At 39.8% G+C, this 25,584-nt stretch overlaps 1 protein-coding gene across 1 annotated transcript; it reads left to right on the forward strand.

Moving 5' to 3' along the window:
• The first annotated feature begins 2,503 nt into the window (after positions 1 to 2,503).
• Positions 2,504 to 25,584, forward strand: CD53 (CD53 molecule). The gene is made up of 8 exons (XM_053457526.1): positions 2,504 to 2,585; positions 15,710 to 15,786; positions 17,155 to 17,343; positions 18,897 to 18,971; positions 20,482 to 20,586; positions 21,910 to 22,011; positions 23,397 to 23,480; positions 25,295 to 25,584. Exons 2-8 carry the CDS (start codon positions 15,724 to 15,726, stop codon positions 25,403 to 25,405), a joined length of 729 nt encoding a protein of 242 aa, XP_053313501.1. The 5' UTR covers positions 2,504 to 2,585; positions 15,710 to 15,723; the 3' UTR covers positions 25,406 to 25,584.

Here is a 25,584-nt window from a genome sequence, read left to right on the forward strand (position 1 = left end):
ACAAAGTGTACATACATCTTTGTCAAATTGAAATGGGAAAACAGAAGAGATATGTATTTTTTAATATAACATTTTTTTGCTGAAAATATAAAAGGGCAGATTTTGTACAAAGATTTTATTTATGACCTTTCATAGGTTTGAAAACCATCATCATTTTCTATACATGGTATGTAAAGCTATATATTGTTTGGATGTTGTTACGATAACTCAAAGTGATAGCATTAATATTTGGGAGGGAATATAAAACCAGATACTTTAATAATAAAGTAGATTGGATTAAAATGACTATTAAGTTACTTAATTTCAATAAAATAATTTTGGATGGAAAAAAGAAAGAAGAGATAGTAATGCAATCGTCAATGTTATTTATATAACAAACCCTTATAAATGTTGTATTTATCTTGTTATAGTTGGTTTATATATATATATATATATATATATATATATATATATATATATATATATATATATTAAGCTTAATGGTATTTTTTCAGCTTTGCCAATAAATAATGATTTATACAATAACTTTCAATGCTCTGATCTCACTCACTTGGATGCTCTGGTCCCACACAAGCGTGAAAAAACTAATTGTGAAAAAGTGATGGACTCGTCCCTTCAGGCACACCGCTGTGGATATTATACAGCCCAACCACCTGTTCCCCTGGAACCAGTTTCTATGTTATACCCCTTTTTCCTATTGTCCCGACCCAGAAGCTGCCCTCTGCCGCCCACACCGCCAGGGCCAGTACCAGGACATACAGGTTTCCCTTTTGGAACTGCTGGGTGGCTAGAATAGCCTCCTGCCCCACTATGTGTACCAGACAGGATTATCTCCACAGGGTGCCCAGCCAGGGCTCCAGCCTGAAGCTAATCTCTTTATCTCCCCTATTGTTCCTGGGAGACCTGAATCCCCTGGCTAAAGGGGGCGGTTATGTTACTCAGACTTCTCATTCCGTATGTTGATGTGATTATGTGGATATATATACCTGTGTCTGTGTACAATAAACTGTTCTTAATGTTATACCCTACACTGAGTCTCGGCTAGTGACTGGGGAACCGGGGAATATGTGTGTGTGTCCCGGGCTAAGGGAGCATTAGACAGCGGAGGTAGTCGGTCGGACTAGCCAGATCCGTGGCATTAGGTAATTAATAAATGGACTAATCTAGTTGATATTTTGCATCTGTAGGTAAATGGGTTTGTTTTATAGAAGGCAATCTCCTCTTGTTAATTTGATAATAAAATAAGGGTATAGCTTTTATTTAAAAGGTTTAAATGTCTGTTATAGTGTCAACTGATATAAATATAAATATACACTGAAAGTTATCGTGTCATAAGCTTGCACTTTCAGTTATTTGTACACCAGTATCAACCTGGGGCACACGAAGCGAGAACTGTGCCCAAACAACATGTACAGAACCACCTCTACCAACCATATGACCATGTTTCAATTAATTCAGAAACGTCTGGTCACAAGAGACAGGCTCAGCAGCCCAAACCCACAAGTTACACAAGTGATTTCACTCAAGGAAACATCCAATACATTTTTGTCATCTCTTAAATTAACAAAAATGGACACTGATAATGGATTAATGGAAATGTTTCTCAAACCAAGAGATATGTTCAGTAACGTGGGAATTAAGAAGTGAATTTGCAGGAAAGCTGCAACAGCACAGATCTCCATTAATTTTACAAACACCCTGTGTCGGCCTAGGGAGAGGAGTTGTTTTCCTGTTAACAGAACCATGATCCACGTTGCCTGCAAACGCAGCAGTGTAGGGCAGGTACTCAGGACAGCAGGACAGAGCTCTCTGAAAACTAGGAATGTTAGAAGGTATATTTCACTATGCATCAACCTCAGTGAGTTTCCCCTCCAAGAAGGCCTCAGTTAGCTCTGTATAATATGTAGTCAAACTAAGCTATATATCATAAAGGGTCCACTCAGTCCTTCTTCCGGGACCCTTCATAAAGCCTAATGTCAGTGTGGTGAGACTACAACTATTACTATTATTGGTATCTTTATTGGTATTTTATAACAACTCATATAGGGGTTGTGGTTTTAAAACATTGAATATATGTATATACAAATTATTAGCATCTACTTTAAACATTTGGTGTAGGGTGAGGATTGGTAAATCTCAAAAATCTAAAGAATTTACCCATGAGTAAGCGTACAGTATATTTGAAACCACAAATGGAAGCTGACGGTTTAAAATGGCAGATGTATTTAAAGAAAATAAACTTCTAATATGTACATATATATATATATATATATATATATAGATATACACCACATATATATATATAGATATACACCATATACAGCACATAGCAAAATAGCGATGGTAACAGAGATTATATCATGCGGATAGGATGATATACATTTACTGCAACACCCAAAGTTGAGAAACTGAAACCACAGTGAAGAACATGCACACTGAATGAACAAAGAACTTATGAATAAACTTCCTCTTATTACTGAAACACTTCTGACTTTCTTGTAACTGCCTGACAAGGATAACACAAAAGTAAGACAGTCCGAAGAAACCCTAGAGAAATATAAGAGCTTTTTTCTTGCAACAAAAAGGTAAGGTTCTATAGTAATATGATGATGGCAACAAAGTGTTGATCTCAAATAGTAGAGATACTACTAATACTACTACTAATAATAATAAATAATAATAAATATAATAATCATAATAATAATACTATACTAATACTACTCATACCACTACTAAAATATATCAATGATAAGATATGTTTAAACTAAAAAAGAGCATTGCATGAATGTTTTTTACAAAAAAAATGTTAATAATAAGGCTGATCGTGAAATCATGTTACAATAATGTATGTTAACCAAAGGTGGTTGTATATACAAAGTTTGATGCAAAAGTTTGTTTTTTTCATAATCCAAGTTCATTGAAGCAAATAGGTTACATTTCTGCTGCTATAACATATGTAAATGTTTTTGAGCAATCCTGTTTCTTACCAGCTACTTCATCTCAGAAAACTGTAGCAATTTTATTTGCTAGTTAATTAGCTAAACATTTCTACAATTTTATGTCCATGTTTTGTTGAAATCAATCTGAATAATCATTTGTCATCTTGTAATTCATCAATGGTTTAATCAAGAGGGGCCAGATTTTAAACAATGATTCTGTAACATTATACAGTATATATATATATTTATATATATATACATACTTGTGTTGTTTGAGAAAGGTAAAACATAGTGACCCCTTTCACTTTACATCTTAAATTTACTGTATTGGCTCAATTATAGGCCCCACCCTAAAATATACATTAGTGGAATAGTAAAACAGTATTTTACAGGAATACATGTATTTTAACATTTTTGGTATCTATTATGCAGTTAGTCAGCATACCAGCATGTTATATATAAACAGAAATTTGGAAACCCAATAGCCGTTTTAAGGTCCCCCTTAATTCATAATGCACCTTAGATATTCCCCTCTGCCCCCTGATATGCCACTCTGTCCCCCAGATATGCCACTCTGCCCTCAGATATGCTTTATGCCCCCTAGAAATGCCACTCCTCCCCCCAGATATGCCACTCTGCACCCCAGATATGCTTTATGCACCCTAAAAATGCCACTCTGCCCCCCCAGATATGCTTAATGGCCCCTAGAAATGCCACTCTGCTCCCAAATGCTATTCTGCTCCCTAGATATGCCCTCCTGACTTACCAATGCACCCCTAGACTCCCTGGTGTCTAGCGGTGTGGTGTCTAGCGATGCGCTAAATGAAGGGCTAAATGAAGAAGTAAGCACCCGTCTGGCACCTGGAACTGCATGTCCCAGGCGTCAGGCAATACGAATTGCGCTAAACCCCGATTATAGGCCGCACCCCTATTTTAAAGACTCAAAGTGTGGGGAAAAAGTGCAGCCTATATTCAGGCCAATACGGTAAATGGTTGTTATTATGCATAGTTGTGAACTGTCCCAACATCTCCCAGTTTGCGGTTGCTGGGTGCAGGGCCTGATTGAGAAAGGCCCAAAATGAATTTCATTTTGGAAGGTTCCTTCAGACTTCTGCTTCAGTGCTCCTAAAGCTGCCCACACTCAGCATGGAAGCTGCATGCACAGCGAGGAAATGCTGAAGCAGAAGTCTGAAGGAACAGACCTTCCAGTCCCAGCACAGCCTATGGCACAGAACTTAAAGTAGCGAGAAAAAAGAAAGATATGAGGAGAAAGGGGGAGGGGCGGAGGAAAAAGGACAAGAAATTGGGAGAAGAGATAAAAAAAAAGAAGAGAGACATTGAGAAGAGGGGGTATAAAATGAGAAACTCAGATAAATGGGGAGATGTTGAGAAAGGGAGAGAGATAAGAGATATATACAACAAAGGGAGGGTTAATGAGAAAGGGGGGAGAAAGTGTGTTTATATTTTGAACATTGATAGTATCCTTTGCTGACTCCTGAAACTGTAAAAATGTCTGCCAAGAACCATGTTTGTGCATATTCCTGGTTAAAATGAATGTGTGTGTGACACTGTGGGTGTCAGTATACAGGGTTAAAATGTGTATAGAGGGTAAGAATAAGTGTTTGTGGGGGTCAACAGTATAAAAATTAAACTGTGTACACAGGGCCGGCCTTTGGGGTGTGCGACCTGTGAGACCGCACAGGGCGCCACACTCCAGGGGGCGCCGCCGCGGGGTCCGCCGCCGCAGCGCGGTCCGACGCCCCTGCCGCCGCGGGGTCCGACGCCCCTGCCGCCGCGGGGTCCGACGCCCCTGCCGCCGCGGGGTCCGCTGCCCCCAGTATGGGGGCACCCGGCACCCCTCCAGAGACGGACAGTAATGTCCGCCGCTGGAGGAGCAGGCTCGCAAGGGAGCAGTATCGGAGGTCTTTAACAGACCTCCGATACCGCTCCCTTGTGATCCCCGCGGCAACAGCTGCTGTGCGCCGGGGTTTGCTGTCAGATCCCGGCGCACAGCACTGAAGCCGCGCCCACCGTTCTCCGTGCCCTCTGACCCGGAAGAAGAGAAGACAGAAGAACTAAGAAGAAGAGCGAAGAGGAGGCAAAGAAACTGAAAGAGGAAAGGTAGGAAAGCATAGAGTGACAGTGAGAGTGGATTGGTATATATGTGTGGATTAGTATATATGTGTGGTTTGGTATATATGTGTGGATTGGTGTATATGTGTGGTTTGGTGTATATGTGTGGTTTGGTTTATATGTGTGGATTGGTGTATGTGTGGATTGGTATGTATGTGTGGATTGGTGTATATGTGTGGTTTGGTGTATATGTGTGGATTGGTGTATGTGTGTGGATTGGTGTATGTGTGTGGATTGGTGTATGTGTGTGAGGATTGGTATATATGTGTGGATTGGTGTATGTGTGTGGATTGGTATGTGTGTGTGGATTGGTGTATATATGTGGAGTGGATTGGTATATATGTGTGGATTGGTATACGTGTGGATTGGTAAGGGTGTGAGAGTGATGGGTGTTATGCTGTACCATTTCCAATGTATTTTTCATTATATAATTATGCTCTAAAGTACATCATAACTCCCATCACTCTATACTGTTCCATACAGTGGCAGAGCTGGGAGGCAGAGGCCTTGCACCCTCACCGCAGGACTTCTGAAAGGTAAGTGAACTTCAAAGAGGGAGAGGGTAGATAGGAGGGGGTAGATAGGGAGAATGGAGTGAGACGGGGTACATAGGGCAATCATACTCCTATCATGCCAAGTAGTCTACGAGTACATCCTGGAATCTGCGGGCATGATAAGAATGTGATTGCTGTTAATCATATATATATATATATATATATATATATATATATAAAAATATTGTTATTTAATTGTTTTGTTATGTGTTATGGTGTGTGTGTGGGGGGGTCATATTCGGTTTTGGCCAGGTAAATGCTGCACTTTTGGTTTCAGTCCAGAATTCGTTTCGGTGCATCCCTACTACTAAGCCAGACAATGAAGTGGTAGGCCTACACCACATCAATGTTTGGCGTAGTATATAGTGATTGGGGTTTTGTTACAAGTTTTGATTCCTTTCTTTTTTTGGGATGGGGGGGGCGCCAGACAAGTAGTCCGCACAGGGCGCCAGAACACCTAAGGCCGGCTCTGTGTGTACAGTATGTACAGTGTTAGACCGTGTGTATCGGCATATAGTGTGTGTGTGTGAGGAGGGTGTCAATGCACAGTGCTACAATGATGGTATGTGTGTTAGTGTACAATTCTAGACTGTGTGGGGTGTTAGAAGGAGTGTACGTGTGTTAGTGTACAATGCTAGAATGTGTGGGGTTTAAGAATGAGTGTGTGTGTTGGGTGTCAGTGTACAGTTGTGGCCAAACATTTTGAGAATGACACAAATATACATTTTCACAAAGTCTGCTGCCTCAGTTTAAAATGAACGGAATCCCATGAAAATGAACTTAATCCCACAAAAACATTTCTAATGCATTTCAGTCCTGCCCCAAAAGGACCTGCTGACATCATGTCAGTGATTTTCTCGTTAACACAGGTGAGAGTGTTTACAGGCTGGCGATCATTCTGTTATGCTGATTGAGTTAGAATAACAGGCTGAAAGCTTTAAAAGGAGGGTGGTGCTTGACATAATTGTTATTCCTCTGTTACCTTCCATGGTTACCTGCAAGGAAACATATGCTGTCATCATTGCTTGGCACAAAAAGGGTTTCACAGGCAAGGATATTGCTGCTAGTAAGATTGCACCTAAATCAACCATTTATCAGATCATCAAGAACTTCAAGGAGAGAGGTTCAATTGTTGTGAAGAATGCATCAGGGAAGAAAGTCCAGCAAGCGCAAGGACCGTCTCCTAAAGTTGATTCAGCTGCGGATTCAGGCACCACCAGTGCAGAGTTTGCTCAGGAATGGCAGCACGCGCAATGAGGCAAATACTTTTTGATGATGGCCTGGTGTCAAGAAGGGCAGTATAGAAGCCGCTTCTCTCCAGGAACAACATCAGGGACACACCAATATTGTGCGAAAGGTACAGGGATTGGACTGCTGAGGACTGAGGTGAAGTAATTTTCTCTGATGAACCTCCTTTCTGATCGTTTGGGGCATCCGGAAAAAAACGTATCCATAGAAGACAAGGTGAGCGCTACCATCAGTCCTGTCTCATGCCAACAGTAAAGCATCCTGAGGCTATTAATGTGTGTGGTTGCTTTCCAGCCAAGCTACTGGGCTCACTCACAATCTTTCCTAAGAACACAGCCATGAATAAAGAATGGTACCAACACATCCTTCAAGAGCAACTTCTCCCAACTCCCAACTTCTTCCAAGAACAGTTTGGCGACCAACAATGCCTTTTCCAGCTTGATAGAGTACCTTGCCATAAGGCAAAAGTGATAACTATTGTTCGGGGAACAAAACATTGAAATGCTGTTTATAAGGCCAGGAAACTCCCTAGACCTTTATCCCATTGAGAACTTGTGGTCAATCCTCAAGAGGCGGATGGACAAACAAAAACCCACAAATTCTGACAAACTCCAAGCATTGATTATGCAAGAATGGGCTGCCATCAGTCAAGATGCGTCCCAGAAGTTAATTGACAGCATGCCAGGGAGGATTGCAGAAGCCTTGAAAAGAGGAGTGAAATGCTTGTAATTATACCTCAGTATACCATAGTAACATCTGACAAAAATATCTGAGAACGCTGAAGCAGCAAACTTTTGGCCTCGACTGTACAGTTTTAAAATGTGTATGCGTGTCTCAGTGTACAGCTTTCAGGTGTGTGTGTTAAGTAGCGTACCTAGCATGGGATGGGGGGGGCGGTCCACCCCGGGTGCTGCTCATGAGGGGGGTGCCACCATGCCAGCACCCCTCCAGAGACAGACAGTAATGTCTGCCGCTAGAGGAGCAGGCTCGGTTGGGGAGATCAAGAGAGTGGGAGGTCTGTTAATGCAGACCTCCGATCCTGCTCCCTTGCGAGCAGAGTGGGAGTGGATTAGTAAATCTGGATAAGTAAATGTGGATTAGTAAATGTGTGAGAGTGACGGGTGTTATGCTGTAGCCTGTACCATTGCCAATGTCTTGTTCATTATATAATTATGGGAGTTAATCTCTAAAGTACATCATAACTCCCATCAATATATACTATACCAGACATTACATGAATATGAGTATATGAATGAGTGAATGAATGTTTGTGAAAGAATGTTTGTGAATGAATGTGTGTGATAGCATGGATGTGTGGGGATAGCATGGCATAGGGAGGCTGTAATCACACTCCGTCAATGTTTGCCTCAGTATATAATGATAACAGTTATACTGTGCCCCCGTCAATGTTTGCCTCAGTATATAGTGATAGGTGTTATGCTATACCACCTTCAGAGCGTGCCTCACTATATATTGAAAACAGTTAAGCTGTACCCCTGTCAATATCTGCCTCAGTAATAAAAAATAATAGTTATCCTGTATCACCGTCAATGTCTGCCTCAGTATATAATGGTAACAGTTATGGTGTACCACCCTCAATGGTTGCCTCAGTATATAGTGATAGCTGTTATGCTGTACCACCGTCAGTGCGTGCCTCAGTATATAATGATAACAGTTATGCTGTACCACAGTCAATATTTGCCTCAGTATATAATAATAATAGTTATGTTGTACCATCGTCAATGTTTGCCTCAGTATATAACGATAGAAGCTATGCAGTTTTAAAGTGTGTGTGGGGGGTGCCACATACAGGATCTGCCCCAGGCGCCAAATGCTCTACGTACACCCCTGTGTGTTTTTTTGAGATGTTTCAGTGTATCTACGTACAATGTGTATAGTGTTAGAGAGGGTGTTTGTTGGTCTATAGTGTTGGAGTGTGTGAGCAAAGGAGGTGGTAGGTATAGAAAGCAGAAGAAGCTGTACAGAGAAGGGGCAGAGCAATTATTTCCTGTGTCTGGATCTGATGTACCCTGTGTACCAGGCTCAGCTGCCACTGCATAAAAAATAATTGTTCTGCACCCTACTCTGTATAGCTTCTTCACTTCTCGATCCTGGTAGGCTTTAAAAATATTGCCATCTATGTAAAATGGAATGTTATGGTAAATGTTTATCTAAATATCTAAGATACACATTAATTTAAAAAGACAGTGGAACACTCGGAAAATTACACCCCCATTTATACCCTGCCAGCACTCTTTGCCGACACTTGTCCAAGAGTCCTATCCCCACAGGTGCCATGAGTCCCCCGGGACATGCCTCCCAAGCCCTCTATGAGCAAAATTTTCTATTTTCCTTGGATTCCAAGCTGGCCAGGGGACCCAGTCCACAGCTGTAACAACAAAAGTGCAAATCCCAACACAGGAGAGCAAACACAAAACATCAACATCATATTAAAACATAATAGCAGATCAAAGACCATAACCACCTGACTGAACAGACAGGGTGGACGGGAGGTAACGGCTGTCACTTAGCAGATGTCCCAAGGAAAAAAGTAGGAAATTAACTAACCACCACCATTGATCCAGCCACCCGATCTATGGTGAATCCCTATAAATGTGTAGCTATGGAGGCAATATTCAGTTTCTAATGTTAAAATGCAGCTTAAATACAGAAGCTCTCTACCTGCTGATGCACAGCTTCCCTGATTCCTATCCACTGTATGTATGAGGGAACGTAGCTCTGCAAGATACAAAATTATTATTTTTTGCTTTCTATAACAGTAGTTTTTTCTTCATTATTATGAGTATTATTTCAGCTGCATTCCTCTTAACTTAGCGTACTTGTTATACATGAACTTCTATTATTAAATACGTTTTAACAAAAATGTACATCTTTTTCTATTGGATATGAGAACCCTAAAGCCCAATGCAACCAACCAAGATTTGGCAGCTTCAAGTCATATTACAGTTAGGCAACTGAAAATTAAAAATAGATCTGAGCTCAAGGGTGCCGTTTGGAATCTCCCCGACCACAAAGAAGGTTGCTGACTGCACTGCATGCTACGAAGATACCTACTCTTATGAAGATACCTAAGTGTTTTTGAGAATACAAATATATGAAACCTACTTAACCAATATTAAGCAAAGCTTAATAGCACACAATAGGAAGTTTATGCCCTTTAATTGAAAATATCTTCACTGACAGATTCATTTTTCACAAATTGTTAAAACTAAAATGTTGTAATACTAATAATAATATAAGAACTCAGAGCTATTGGATGAAATCTGCCACCTAAATCTCATAGTTTATGGGATTGTTACTGAAGACTGCGCATGCTTAACCTCTTTACTATGAATTACTTCATCACTCTTAGATCTAAAAAAGAGACAAGAAAGAAGAAAAAGAGAGCGTATGGGAAAACAGAAGATTACAGTATACATAGGGAGGGTGATTGGTTGATGCAGAGGTTTGGAGAGGATGGGTTAAGTGTCCACCAGAAGAAGTGGCCAGCAGGGATGGACACATACTAAAGCGAAAGAAGAGGCATTAGGGTAATGCAGGGGCGACCAACGTGCAGCCAGCGGGCAAAATGCATGAGCAGGGCCAGCAGACCAACGTTCACGTGGTGTGGCCGCGAGGTGAGGTGGTGAGATCAGTGTGTGTGCACGCCGGCCGCTTAAATTTTCTTAGGCAGCCGGCTTGCACACACCGTGCTGCTAAGTAGTAGTGCCTCAGTGAGACTCTTCGTCCTGCCCCTTTCAAGACATAATGCTCAAGGGGGTGGGGTCACAGAAGAGTTCCTAGTGACAGGGAGAGGATCGTCACGCAGGAAAAAAATTAAAAAATGTTAGTATTTAAAAAAATAGGGGTTCAAGGAAAGTAGACCTATATTTAGGGGAGGGGTATTCCATTGGGACATCATTAAAACTTAAATAATACAAAATGAGGATGGCTGGGTTTTGAAATTACAAAATCAATATAAACAGGGTTGTGTGTGGCTGGGGGTCATACACATGGCAGTGGCGGCATCAATAGACAAGAGGGTAGTTGGGCATCACATAAATTAATACTAAAGGGGGGCCTGCCTGGGGCATTAATACACAAGGGGCAAAAATATAAAAATGACAAAGCAGTGTAGAAAATACGTTTTTTATGCTTCGTAGTGGCTTAGCCTGTCCTGATTTGTGTGTGTGTTTGGGTGTTGGTGTGGCAGAGCCTGTCCTGGTGTGTGTGTTTGGGTGTCGGTGTGGCAAAGCCTGTCTTGGTGTGTGTTTGTGTGTCGGTGTGACAGTGTGACAGTGCCTGTCCTGGTGTGTGTTTGGGTGTCAGTGTGTCAGAGCCTGTCCTGGTGTGTGTGTTTTCCACTGCTTTTTTCATTATCGCCAAAATAACCCTGTATAAATATGCATTATAAAGCTAAAAGGCCATATTTTCTCTGAGTGAAAAATGAGTGTGGCCCACGCACACATACATTTCTGATGAAGTGGCCCACTGCAGAAAAGACTTGGACGCTCCTGGGATAATGGATTGTCTATTCATAGAATGTCTGTTCCTTAAATGCTGAGTTCAATACTGACTGAGAGATATATCCTTGATATCTAAAACTTAACAGCTTCAACTCAGCAAATTGTTTGCCAACTTGTAATTTTTTTAAACACAGACCCAGCAAGGGTATGGAGCAATTGTGAATAATATTGTGACCCTTGTTTGGTACTGCTGTGATTAGTTAATCCCATAGCCAATAGAGGTCAAAGCCTTTTTGGAGGAACATGGAGATTAAGTAAATATATAAAGCATGATCTTTAAAAATAAATTATTTTTAAAAGAGCCCAAACTGTTAAAACAGAAGTAGAAAAAGTAAACCGGAATGTCCACAAACCACAGGAAATATGACACAGAGAGCTATACAGTTTCCTAGCAATGCAAAGACATTGTGGTTATTATCAAATACAATAATATGTCAATATAATATAAAATGTACATGTTGGATTATTTCTAAAATAGAGTTTACCAAGACACTGTTGTGACACATACCATTGGGTGGGGTACAAGGTTGGTAATGGAAAAGTGAAGGGGCTTGATAACAAGATAAAGAACATAAGAACATTGATTTAGGACAGGGTGTTGAAGTTATAATCTGGACATACTCCTAAAATATACCAGTGTCGTTTAGGGATCAGAGTTGCCTGTAAGTATATGTTTTTGACATTGATATAGTCTATTCTGTTGGATATAAGCAAACTAATATGTGCAGCTTTTCTTTCACACACACACACATTATTAACTAAAAGTTTAATGGGTCAGACTTGATAAGGATTAACTCATCTGATCAAACGCAACTGAAGTAACAACCTCTTGCATTACAACACTGTAATTCAGAGATGCAGACGAAGCCACATGTGTTGACAACTCTGACACCCTTGCCTTCAAATTGACATTGTAAATATTTTTTTTAAATTAGAAAAAGAGGTTCCTTGTATCACTATAAATCTAGTGGTCAGGCATGCACCACTGGGGTAGGGAGTCATTTAATAAAATCTTATAGTGCACTCATCCTTTCAACCATTCTCAGTAGGATGGAGGGGGTTAAAGATTACAGTGTGCCCTTGGGGTACATATACCTCATTTGTGTCGGGTGTCCCCAGACCATGGCCAGAGAGAGTAAACCATGTACAATTTAATCATTTGAGAACCATGTATCCATCATTCCTCTATCCTTCTGTCCATCCTTTGTCCTGTGGGATAGAGGAGTTATCTGCTCCTATATAAAATTAATAAAAAATAAATAAATATGGGGAGTACATTACCAATCCAATGCATCCTTTTATTGTTAGGAGCAGAAAAATCATGTTAACTCCATTGGTACCCAACGGGTGCAACTTGTAAAAGTCTATTATGTCTAATAAAACCAGTGGTGGATGTCCCTTTTCCATTGGATGTAAATGAGGACTTAATGGCACTATTGATCATTGCTGGATGGGTCTAAATGGTAAGTAATATACATTTTTATTTATTTTTTAAAGACGAAGACACACAACACGAAGAATATTCGTGTTCGTCTTTGTTTACTAATCTCCCTGGTCACCAGGACAGGGCTTAACGGGAGCGGATATCCATAGGTTTGCGCAAGGAGTTAAAGGTCCGTGTGATTTGTTCTACTAAGTACCCACCGTACCCGGGTCTTATAACTCGATTCTACTGCTACGAGGTCCTCGCATATCTAGGAGCTCGTTGCTCTCTCTGGGTACTGTATTTACCATTGTTTCCATTACCAACTGCTCCGTGTTTTCGTCTTGCTACAACATGTCTGTTACACAAATTTACCTGCTCTTGTCTGCAAATGTAACCGTTTGATATTTGGCACTCTGTTGTGATATCCTCTCAGGAATGCATTTATACGGGCGACTGTCGCTCTTATCGTGGTGCTCTCTACCTACCTCGCTTGTGCCTTACTATTGCTGTGATATTGTGTACTGTCATGTTTTTCTTTCAATAACCGGAGAATTGAGAAAAAAAGGTCCGTGTGAGCGATGTGGAGGTAGCATGCAGACTATGTCAGACACCCTAGGGAGCAGTATAACATAATTATATGAAAAATATAAATTACAGTCATTATAGGTGTAGAAGGACTTAAAGTGATCTGACCTAACCAAACAATATTTGGCCAGTTCAATTCACATGCACACAAAAAGGACAGAGACTTATTGAAGTGCAAATGTAGCCCCCGAAGCCCACATCAAAGGACAACTGTAAATCATGAATTACATTGTCTGTATAGTCTGTTTGTAAATAGTGTGTGATAGTGTTAGTATTGTCTTTTAATTTGTTCATCCATAGGATTGTACATTGTATAGTGTTAGTATTGTCTTTTGATGTTGTATCCCTAGGATTGTATCTATAGGATTGTAAATTGTATGTATTGTCTTTTGAGATTAGTTTATCTATAGGATTGTAAATTGTATGTTGTGTAATAGTGTTAGCATTGTCTTTTGATATTAGTTAACCAATAGTAATGTACCTTTGATCCCACCCTATAAGAACTCCTTGTATGTCATTAGTTGTTACAATCTTCCCATCCTTGCTGCAGTTTGTTGGCACCTGGAATCCCCTTTTTCCCCAAATATATCCCATTTCCGACAAGCGACTCTATTGGTCGCCTGCAGGAGCCTCCTCTGGCATCAACCAATTGGTTGATAGCAGAGGAGCTCCCTGCCGGCGACCAATAGAGTCACTCGTACAGACCTTTAACTCTTGGAGCGGGGAGACCAATGGTCTGCGTCAGGAGTTAAAGGTCTGTAGGACCGACTCTATTGGTCGCTCACGGACCTTTATCTTCTGAATCATGGAGACCAATGGTCTCTCCAGGTGAAGTTTCGCCTTCAGGAGTTATTGGTCCCTCATACGGACCTTTAAGTCCTGGAGCAGGCCCAGGCGGAGTTTTGGCACCAGGATTTTAAAAGTCTGTACCTTTAAAATCATGGCGCCAAAGCTACTGCGTAGTGCGTATCCCGTTAACCCCGTGTTAACCCCTTTAAAAAAAAAACAGCAAAAAAAAAAGAAGAAAAAAAAACCGAACGTACACAAATATTCGCCCAAGCTGAACACAGGAACGGGCGAATATTCGTGGAATACGAAGATATTTTTCCCCGCGAAGACGAACGCGAAATCGAACACGAAGAGTTGGCCAGCGCCCAAGTCTAGTTATAAGGAAAGAGTAAGTCTTATATGTGTCACTCTTCCCAAGTCTTGCATTTTACAATTCAATTTGCGATATATATCAGTATTTACAAATATTATTTGGGGGGTATGAGTGTATCCAGTGGTGTCTTTACCTTGGGTACTGCCCTAGGCCAGACCCAGGGAAGCCCCCCAGCAGCCCCACTCTGCAGTTGGCATTGTGCTGTGCTATTTTGAAGACATAATGCGCAAGGATATGACATCATATCCCAGCATGCCGTTTCTTAAAGTCGCACAGAGCCTTTTAATGTAGTCAAAGATCTCCCCTGTAACAGGCCCATTGTGCTGCGGGACATCGGAAGGTTTGATTGCCCAAGAGGGTTATATTTTTCTGAACACTTCAGGTGAAACATGGAAAGTCCCCAGTAGCATGCCAGTGGTATTATTATTATTATTTATTGTTTTAGATAGAGCCATCAAATTCCATAGCGCTGTACAATGGGTGGACAGGACATAACAAGTAGTATATAACATAACAATTTGACTTACAGAGACAACAGGTGAGGAGGGCCCTGCTCAAATGAGTTTACAATCTAGAGGGATTTAGGGCGTATTACACAATAGGTAAAAGTGCCATTTTTAGGGATAGACCAGCCACACTAGTAAAAGTATTGCAGGAGAGGGACTAGGAAAGGTTGAGCCAAAAGAGTATAGGAGGGCGTTAATGTGCTATGTTGTAAGCGTCCTTAAAGAAGTGGGACTTTAACATTAACTTTTTAAACAATTTTCATCGATGAGCCTTGGCCGCCTATGACCCTGTTGATAGGTACATACCCCTGCAGACCAGGAACACCCCACAAAAGCTGCAGTTTTGGAGATGCTCTGACCCAGTCGTCTAGCCATCACAATTTGTCCCTTGTTAAAGTTGCTAACATTTTTCCTGCTTCTAACACATCAACTTTGAGGACGAAATGTTCATTTGCTGGCTAATATATCCCACCCACAGGTGCCATGATAACAAGATTATCAATTATTCAATTAATCTGTCAGTGGTCATAATGTTATGGCTGATCGCTGTATAAATATGTTAATAAATCTGCTTTATTATTTATTATAGTTATACATCATGCATTGAGAATAATCTTCATTATTTTACAGGAGTAAATACCACAATGGGCCAGGAATGCTTAAAGGTGCTCAAATATATGATGTTCGCCTTTAATTTAATATTTTGGGTAAGTTATTTGAAGTACTATATGTTTTTTTACATTTTATGTATTTCATCATATATAACTTGTTACAAAGTCTTTAATTCATGTAGATCTAAGTCTGACTATTAATAATTAATTACATAAGTATGATTATTATGTTGTGACCCCTACAGGTTTGTCCAAAGTGAGACACTGTAATTACAGTACAAGTAATTAGTTGGTTTCTTAATACAACAAAAAAGAAATGAAAAGTCTAGCCTTACCTCCCAGTAACAAAGCAGCTCGAGTACAGGGTAGTCAGTGGTACACATTTTCATTTAAAAGTTGTTGATCTTGATATGACTGCTTAGGTCTAAATGCTTTATACGCCAACCAATTGACCCACCAACCTTAAATGATGACAAGAGACGTTGTGGTGGGTAAAGGCTTTGGCCACAGCTTTATTAACTCCCTGTGCATTCCAAAACAACCCACCAACTGCTAGGCTTTAAAGACCGGCAGGTGGTTCATACCCAGCAAACTAAGAGTCCTGGTCCAGGTGATGTACCAACCTTTCAACCTTGGCTAGAGGGGGGGGAAATCTTCTACCGCTGTGACTACAAATGACAACAAACTGAACACCAAAAGCCAACACATGCAAAGTTATAACATCACAAAAGGGAACAGAGGGCATGAAGTGCCCGTCCTTAAGAACCAAGCTGGAAAAAGATTGGTCTCCCTTTTAACCTTATAAACCCTGGGCCTGCAACATTGTTGTACCTACCCAACCAATATTGAACCTATGGCATGCACACACACACTACTGCCTAATCCAGCATCCATATTACCCTTTCCTAACGGCATATGCTTAAAAGGTAAGTTCGATGTGATAAATTACAGTGCCATATACAGGTATGCAGGTCAGACCTTAGGCTCTTATTTCTTCTTGTTCCAGTAAATGCCCTTTAATATCTGCAGATCTAGAGGCTGATATGGTTTTCATGATATTTTGGTTGACTTTTCCTGCTAACTCTAAAGGTGTCTGGTTGAGCGGTTATGTCTGAGCCATTCTATTGTTTACCACAGGCAGTATGCCAGAAGTGTATGTCTAGTAGATTGGGCTAAGTTAACGGGACTAAAACCACACCTGGAAAACAGGATGATGTTAATGTGACGATGTTGAAATAGGAAGCAATGAAAATAGATATAGTTTTGATTTTGTCTTTTTGGACAACGTATGTGTGCTCAGATGCAATGTGCTTTATTTTAGATCTTGTTTTATCAAACCTGTTTTACAGTAATGAAATTACATTTGTAATTAAAAATGATTAAAGCATTTATGTCATTGTGTTCCATCTTATTAAATGTTAATAAATTATTTCACTAAATGCCTCTTCACCTTCTATCTTGCAGGTAGCCGGATGTTCCGTAATAGCAATTGGCATCTACTTTGTTATTAACAATATATATGGATCACTTCTTCCACAAAGTCCTTCACTATCAATTGGCAATGCATTAATCGTAATTGGTTGCATCATTATGGTGTTTGGTTTCATTGGATGCATGGGTGCCATTAAAGAGAATAAATGCCTGCTTCTTACAGTGAGTACTGTATTGTATTCAAATGTATTTTTGTACCTCTGATTAATGAGCTTCATTTTTTTCTTCATAGTAAGCATAACTGGATTAACTAAATGAGAAGTAGCATTTAATGTATTTTTAACTGATGTATTTATAATTGTATAAGGCAATTCAACTCTCTGAGATAAGTACATACACTATATGGACAAAAGTATTGGGACACACCTCTTTATTATTGAATTCATGTGTTTCATGAATTGCCACAGGTGTATACAATAAAGCACCTAGCCATGCAGTCTGCATTTACAAACATTTGTGAAGAAAATGGGTCATTCTGAAGAACTCAGAATTCAAGCGTGGTACTTTGATTGGATGCCACCTTTGCAAGTCAGTTGTTGAAATTTAATCCATGCTAGATATTCCACGGTCAACTGTAAGTGGTATTATTGGAAAGTAGGAACAACAGCAACTCAGCCACAAAGTCAAAGAGTGCTGAGGCGCATGGTGCATAAAAGTCACAAACACTCTGCTGATTCCATCGCTGAAGTGTTCCAAAACTCCGCTGGCATTATTATCTGCACAAAAACTGCACAGTGGGAGCATCATGGAATGGGTTTCCATAGCCAAGCAACTGCAAGCAAGCCTCACATTACTAAGTCAAGCATTGGATCAAGTGGTATAAAGCAAGGTGCCACTGGACTCTGGAGCAGTGGAAACATGTTCTGTGGAGTGACAAATCACACTTCTCTAGCAGTCTGATGGACTAGTCTGGGTTTGGCCGATGTCAGGAAAACGTTACCTGCCTGACTGCACTGTGCCAACTGTAAAGACATACCAAGACATTGTGGACAATGGTATGTTTCCGACTTGGTGGGACCAGTTTGAGGGAAGCCCTTTTTTATTCCAGCATGACTGTCCACAAACCAAGGCCCATTAAGACATGATTGGATAAGTTTGTGGAAGAACTTGACTGGTCCCCACAGAGCCATGACCTCAACCCCATCGAACACCTTTGGGATGAACTGGCCTTCTCGCCCAACATCAGTATCTGACTTCACATATGCTCTACTGGATGACAAAAATTCCCCCTGAAACAAAACTTTGTGGAAAGCCTTCCCAGAAGAGCTGTTATGGCTGCAAATGAAGACCAACTACATATTAATGTCTATGTATTTAGAATGCAATGTCATAAAAGGCCCTGTTGGTGTAATGGTCAGGTGTCCCTATACCTTTGTCCATACAGTATATATATAAACACACTCTCACAGACCTAGAGCAGCGATCAGTACACCAATGGATTAAAGGCCTGGAGCTCAATGTGTGCTTTCTCTTCTTTGTCTCTTCAGGTGAACACACATGGTGACCACACACCTGTGCATACTAATGTTAGTTTAATGATAGACATTAACAATATTGTTGGTATCATTTATTGATGGTTAGTGCCAAGAGGTTGTGTAGCACTGTATACCATATGCATATAATACGGATATATATACATTTGGGTCATACAAAAAATTGGTATAACATTATTGTACTGAACTAGTGAACTAAAATGTATGTTTTTTTAATTCCAGTTCTTCATTTTGCTCCTCATAATCCTCATAATTGAAGTTGTGATGGCAGTAGTACTTTACATTTATGAAAAACAGGTAATATTTTGTTATTAGTTTTGTAAAGTGTATAACGTTGTGCAAATGTTTTACCCTGAAAAAAACACATTTAAAGCAAGACACCTGGTAAAATAATCTCTATGGTTAACTAGTCTAGATTACTGCAATATAGCACAATGGATATAATTATTAGACCTGTGCATTCGTATTCGGGCGAACATAAAAACGAACACGAAGGGTGCTGAACATAGGAACATGGCGGCGGCAAAACCTATACGAAGACACACAACACGAAGAATCTTTGTGTTCGTCTTCGTTTACTAATCTCGCTGGTCCCTTCCCCATCTAGACTACCTTATCTACATAGCATCACAGGGATTAACGGGAGCCACCAGGAGTTAAAAGTCTGTAAGAGTGACTCTATTGTTCGCCTGCAGGGGCCTCAACTGGCATCAATTGGTAGCGGGGAGACCCCGGGCAAGTTGCGGCACCGGGATCTTAAAGGTCTGTACGAGCAACTCTATTGGTCACCATGCCGGCGACCAATAGAGTCACTCGTACGGACCTTTAACTCTTGGAGCGGGTAGAGCATGCCAAGTTGTGCATCAGGAGTTAAAGGGCCATGCAAGCAACACTATTGGTCGCCAGTGGTCTCCCCCAGCCAAGCTGCGGCACCAGGATTTGAATAGTCTGTACGAGCGACTCTATTGGTAGTCAGCAGGGGGCTCGTCTGCCTTCATCTAATGAAGTGCTCTTGCACTTTATTGGTTGTTAGCAGAGGAGGCCCCTGCCGGCGACCAATAGAGTTGCTTGTGCGGACCTTTAAAATCCTGGCACCAAAGCTGCTGTATAGTGCGTACCGCGTTAACCCCGTATTAACCCCTTCTACAAAAAACAAAGAAAAAAATGAACATGAAGAATGTACACGAATATTCGCCCGAACGGAACGGGTGAATATTCGTGGAATACGAAGATTTTTTTCGCACGAAGACGAACATGAAGACGAACACGAAGAGTTGGCCGGCGCCAAAGTCTAATAATTATCTAAAGCATCCTGGTGCTAGGAAAGTACAGAGAAGATTTTAGATGGCAATAGCATTACTAAAAATTTGATAATACGAAGCATTTGAAACAGCACTAACAAAAAAGGCACTGAACATGATTGGTAATGTTTTGCATGTGTGTCAGAATATTACTGAACAGTAATTTCTTAATAATGTTTCCCCACAAATTTCCACCAATGTATATCTGAATTAAAACTGCAGAATGGATAATTATAAGGCAATCTATAACTAATCCATATTTTACTGTAGAAAAAAAGTTAGGCACAGTGACAAAATAGCTTAATGTTTCATGACATACCCAGCTTTCTGCAATGAAAGAGTTTGGTAACATTTGATAAACATTAAAGTAGATTATTAAAATAGACCTACAGGTCTGCGAAACAGATAAGGACCATATTAATATGAAAAATAAAAGGAATAAATTTGGATTTTTTTATTTCATACTATATCTAACATTACATTTATTGTTTTTACCCTTTTTCCAGCTAGATAACCAAGCAATGCAATTGCTAACAAGCAGTTTTGAACAACAAAAGAGAGATCCACTCAACAATTCAACAAGTCATATTTGGCATGATATGCAGATAGGGGTAAGAACAAAATATGGTTGGAACTATTATAAGGAGATTAAGCAGCTGTGGTTAGGGTATCCAATGAACAAACCTGGTAATGACCCAGGTTAGGCTACCCAGAGCTCTCCCTCTTCTGGCAATTGCCTTCTTCGGGGTGGGCCTAGCTAGCTGTGGAGGTAGGGCTAGCTACCGATATTGGAGGATTTAGTCTCAGATAATCTTAAATGAGCATGCAGTATGAGGGAGAAGTGGGCGTGGAGTGGGCATGAACCAGTGCTTCACCCGGAGACCCCAGATCAAACCTGGAGACTTCCTAGGTATGCAAATGAACAATGGGCCTCCGTTCACCGGATGAAAGGGAAAAAAAACGAGTGGTATTCCTTAGATTAAACGTAATATTATTTTATTAGAATGTATTTAAAACATAGTGTAAACATATGTATTAAAGGTGTTGGTCTACATAGGGGTGCTCTTAAAATATCCCCAGATAAGTGCTGCATCATGTAAAGAAAAGTAAAATAAAACTGTCATTTTGTTTTTCTCGTTAATGCCTCTTCTTTTAAAAGTTTATTGAAATGCTTCAGTTGCCTAGAAACAGAGAATGTCATTCCCCCAAAGCCCTCCTCTATGTTTTACACCACAACTGTCTAACCACCTATAGTCACTGTCACCTGTCATTTCATGATGATGCAAAAAGCTATAACGATCCTAACACACATTAATGGCCACAATGGCCATTGATGAGGAGTGAATGTTAATGAGTGAGGTGTTTGGTGTGATAGGTGTGATGGGAGTGAAGTGCGTAAAGACCTTAAAAATAACGCCTCTTCTGAGATGAGGAGGCTGATAAATGAAGACAGACAGGATTAAAAGTCCCCACTGAAATGTTTTCAACAAGAAAATACAGCAAAACAGTATGTTATCTTTTAAAAAGGAATAAGCTTATTTAAGATGCACACCACAGTAACACATATCAATATAAATATCAGAGAAAGTTGGGAAAAATGTCTATGTGGAACAGCACATTTAAGGTCCACAGGTATATAGATATATAAACACATGTATAATTAGACAGTTTACTACTCCCAACAGCCTCACAAAACATGATCTAATTATATAAACAAAAGCATAGGCATGATAATTGGTATTTTTACTGAAAAAGTTTGCAAACTGAATGATTATATTTAATTGTAGCCCTTAAAACTAGTAAAAGTATAATGTGGTTGCCTGATGCACAGGTACAAACATTTGCTTTTACAGAAGGAAAACTGATTATGTAACTGAATACAGCTCAGAAAACATGATTTCAACTTTAACACAAAAACTTTTCTGCTTTTTTAGCTTCAATGTTGTGGAGTCAATGGAACTAAAGACTGGAAGGCCTCAATTCCCTCATCTTGTTGTCCAAATAATGCATGCAGCCAAAGTAACTATTTCAACAAAGTAAGTTTGATATTCTTTGCAGGCTGATGTGTAATATATATATATATATATATATATATATATATATATATATATACATACAGTCATGAATTCCACACATGGCTTCTCCATTTTGGCTTTATTTTTGTTGAATAAATCATGACACAGTATAATATCTCATGTGTCTGATAAGTGAAACCATAGACATGAAAGAAGATGTACTTTCTTTTTCACATCACTGTATATATTGTGACAGGGAACAGGGCATGGTGGTGGATAACATATATATTTCTCACAAAATACTGCAGTGCAATGTATTTGATAACCCCAGGGAGAATGTTTTGTTACAGACAAAATAGTGGTAATACTGTAGTTACGTTTGGGTTCCTGGGGTGGAGCATTTTGGAGAGAAGGGAGGGCCAGTGCTCCACTCCACAGTTTACTTGCAGCAGGTGATGAAGCCAGTCCAGGAGTTCTGGTTATCCCAGATAATTACTCACCTGTTACCAATGAGCAGCAGGGGGCTGCTACAAAAAGGAGCCATGTGAGTTATTCAGGTGAGAAAGACACAAGCAGTGAGTGAGACTGCATTTCTCACCAAAAGAATCTACTGAACGGTTCCTAAAGTAAAAGGTCTGTGCTAAATGGTTTTTGTTGGTAGCGGGTAAGCCGTCCAACGATAGTTAGTTTGTATTTGTCAGTAAGTGCTCAGAGAGCAAGGCTTTTCTTTTTGTTTGTTTTATATTTATGTTTGTTTACAGACCTTTTAATAAAAGGACTACAATTTCTAAAAATAATTCAACCTTGTGTGGTATTTTAAACCTTAAGACTGTGTGGTTACATGATCCCAGCTCACACTATATATATATATATATATATATATATATATATATATATATATATATACATACAGTCATGAATTCCACACATGGCTTCTCCATTTTGGCTTTATTTTTGTTGAATAAATCATGACACAGTATAATATCTCACGTGTCTGATAAGTGAAACCATAGATATATGTATAGATATAGATATAGGTGCTCACAGTATATGTGTGCAGTACAAATGTACAAGTGACTGAATGTAAAATAATAATCCACATGGCGCTCCCAAGGTGTATCAAACAGCAAGACACAAAATTTGTACAGACATAATACACAAAATAATATACTATGTGTATGCACTCACATCAGAATAAGCAGCCTATGAATCATTTGGACACTTATTATTATTATTTATTGTTTTATATAGTGCCATCAAATTCCGTAGCACTGTACAATGGGTAGACAGGACATAACAAGTAGTATGTAACATAACAAATTGACTTACAGAGACAACAGGTGAGGAGGGCCATGCTCAAACGAGTTTACAATCACACACGTTTATTAATATGTTTTTCTTTTCAGGGCTGCTCTGATGCACTAAGACAGTGGTTTGAAAACAATTTTCTCTATGTTGGTGTGGTTACTATTTGCATTTCTGTTGTTGAGGTAAGATGCCCTGTGTTTTACATACTGCTGACCTGAACTATGTTACATGTTTCTATTCAATTCCCACATCATTTAAAACCTTGCTGGGTGTGTCCCATAATAACAGCAGCTTCTTAAAGATGAACAGGCAAGCTCTGATGTCATCCAATTCTATTAGCATGAACATGATTCATTGCATTCTTTTCCATATACATCTACATCAAAACAACAAAACTATTGGAACACCTGGCCATTTATGTTGGAAGACATTATGGTACATAGTTATTATTATGTGGTTGTTGTCCCCCTTGGCAGCTATAACAGCTTTCACTCTTCTGGGAAGGCTTTCCACAAGATTTTGGAGTGGTTCTCTGGAAATTTGTTGCCCATTTATCCAGTGGAGCATTTGTGAGAGACTACATTTGCCAACTGCCATTCAGGCACACTTGCTTTGAAGAGTGCATTGTATCATAGTTATCCTTGGGATTGTACAAAAACCTTTCTGTCAGCTCATTTTCAGTATTTACGCAATCACTGGTTACATGAACTATATTTTTATACATGTTAGACATCTCTTTTATTGTGTTTCTCAATGAGCAGGAACGTTTAAAACATTTATAAGTTACTAACCATATATGATAAACTGCAAAAACATGTCCACATTTCTTAATGTATAAATAAAAGATATACTGGTGTAAATAAAAATGAGAATAAAATATTAATAATACAGTAAATTATAAAGATAATGTCTCTTCCCATTGACAACCATGTCACAACAAAAACATCTTCCCAGTGCCAACCTTGTCCCACAAAAACAGGTTTCTAGTGCAAACCTTGTCCCCTAAAAGCTTTTCATTGTCAACAAAAAAAGTTTCCCAGTGCTAACCCTGTCCCCTAACAGATTAGCAATGCCAGCTTGTCCCAAAAAACTGCTTCTCAGTGCCAACTTGGTCCCCTAACAGCTTCCCAGTGCCAACCTTGCCCCTAACATCTTCCCATTGCCAACCCTGTCCAAAAAACACCGCTTCCAGATGCCAATTGGAACTAAGGGACCTAGCGTGAATCCTGAAAAACAGCCCCTGACCATTATCCCTCCTCCATTAAAGTTTGCATAGGCACTGTGCATTTTATTAGGTAGCGTTCGCCTGGCATCTGCTACACCCAGGTTCGTCCTTCAGACTTTCAGATGGTGAAGCTTGATTGATCACTCCAGAGAACACATTTCCACGGTTCCAGAGTCCAATGACTTGGTATTGCGCATAATGATCTTCTGCTTCCATGCAGCTGCTGCCTTAGAAACCCATTTCATGAAGTTCCTGACACACAGTGCTTGTGCTGATGTGGCTTCCAGAAAAAGTTTGGAACTCTGTAGTGAGTTATGCTACAGAGGACAGATTGTTTTAAGCTCTTCAGAACTCGGCAGCCCTGCTCTGCAAGTGTTCATGGTCTACTGCTTTGTGGCTGAGCTGTTGCTACTACTAGACATTTCTACTTCACAAAAATAGCACTCACAGTGGACCGGGGCAGATCTAGCAGGGCAGAAATTTCGCAAACTGATTTGTGGCAATGGTGGTGTCCTATACAGCGTATTTAAAGTCACTGAGCTCTTCAGTATGACCCATTCTACTGCCAAAGTTTGTCTATGGGGATGGCTGCCCATGTGCTTGATTTTGGGCGTGGCTTAAACCACTTTTGTCTATATAATGTATAGATAGATAGCTACTTCTATATCATTTTTGCATCTCATTTTTTTATATTTAGTGCAGAATATATTCTTTAAGTTTTCATTGTTTTCATTGTAAATCTGACCTAATATTATTTATTTTGTGTTCCAGGTGCTTGGGATGTCATTTGCATTGACATTGTACTGCCACATTTCCAAAAATAGTGTCTCACTGCCAAGTAGTATCAAAATGAACAAACAGCACCACAAAGCAAAAAACTAAAAGATCATTGTTAAAAACTATAAGTTGAGGGAAGTTGCACAGGGATTTCTTAAGGCCCGATGGAGGTCATTTTAGAATGATACCAGCAACATTTCACTGTTTGTAAGCCTCCACATGAGCTTGGTGAACATACTGTTGTAGATTCATTGTGACAATCTCGTTTTCAGTGTTTAATTGGA

The sequence above is a fragment of the Spea bombifrons genome, chromosome 2 (assembly GCF_027358695.1).
Source record: "Spea bombifrons isolate aSpeBom1 chromosome 2, aSpeBom1.2.pri, whole genome shotgun sequence".
NCBI lineage: Eukaryota > Metazoa > Chordata > Amphibia > Anura > Pelobatidae > Spea > Spea bombifrons.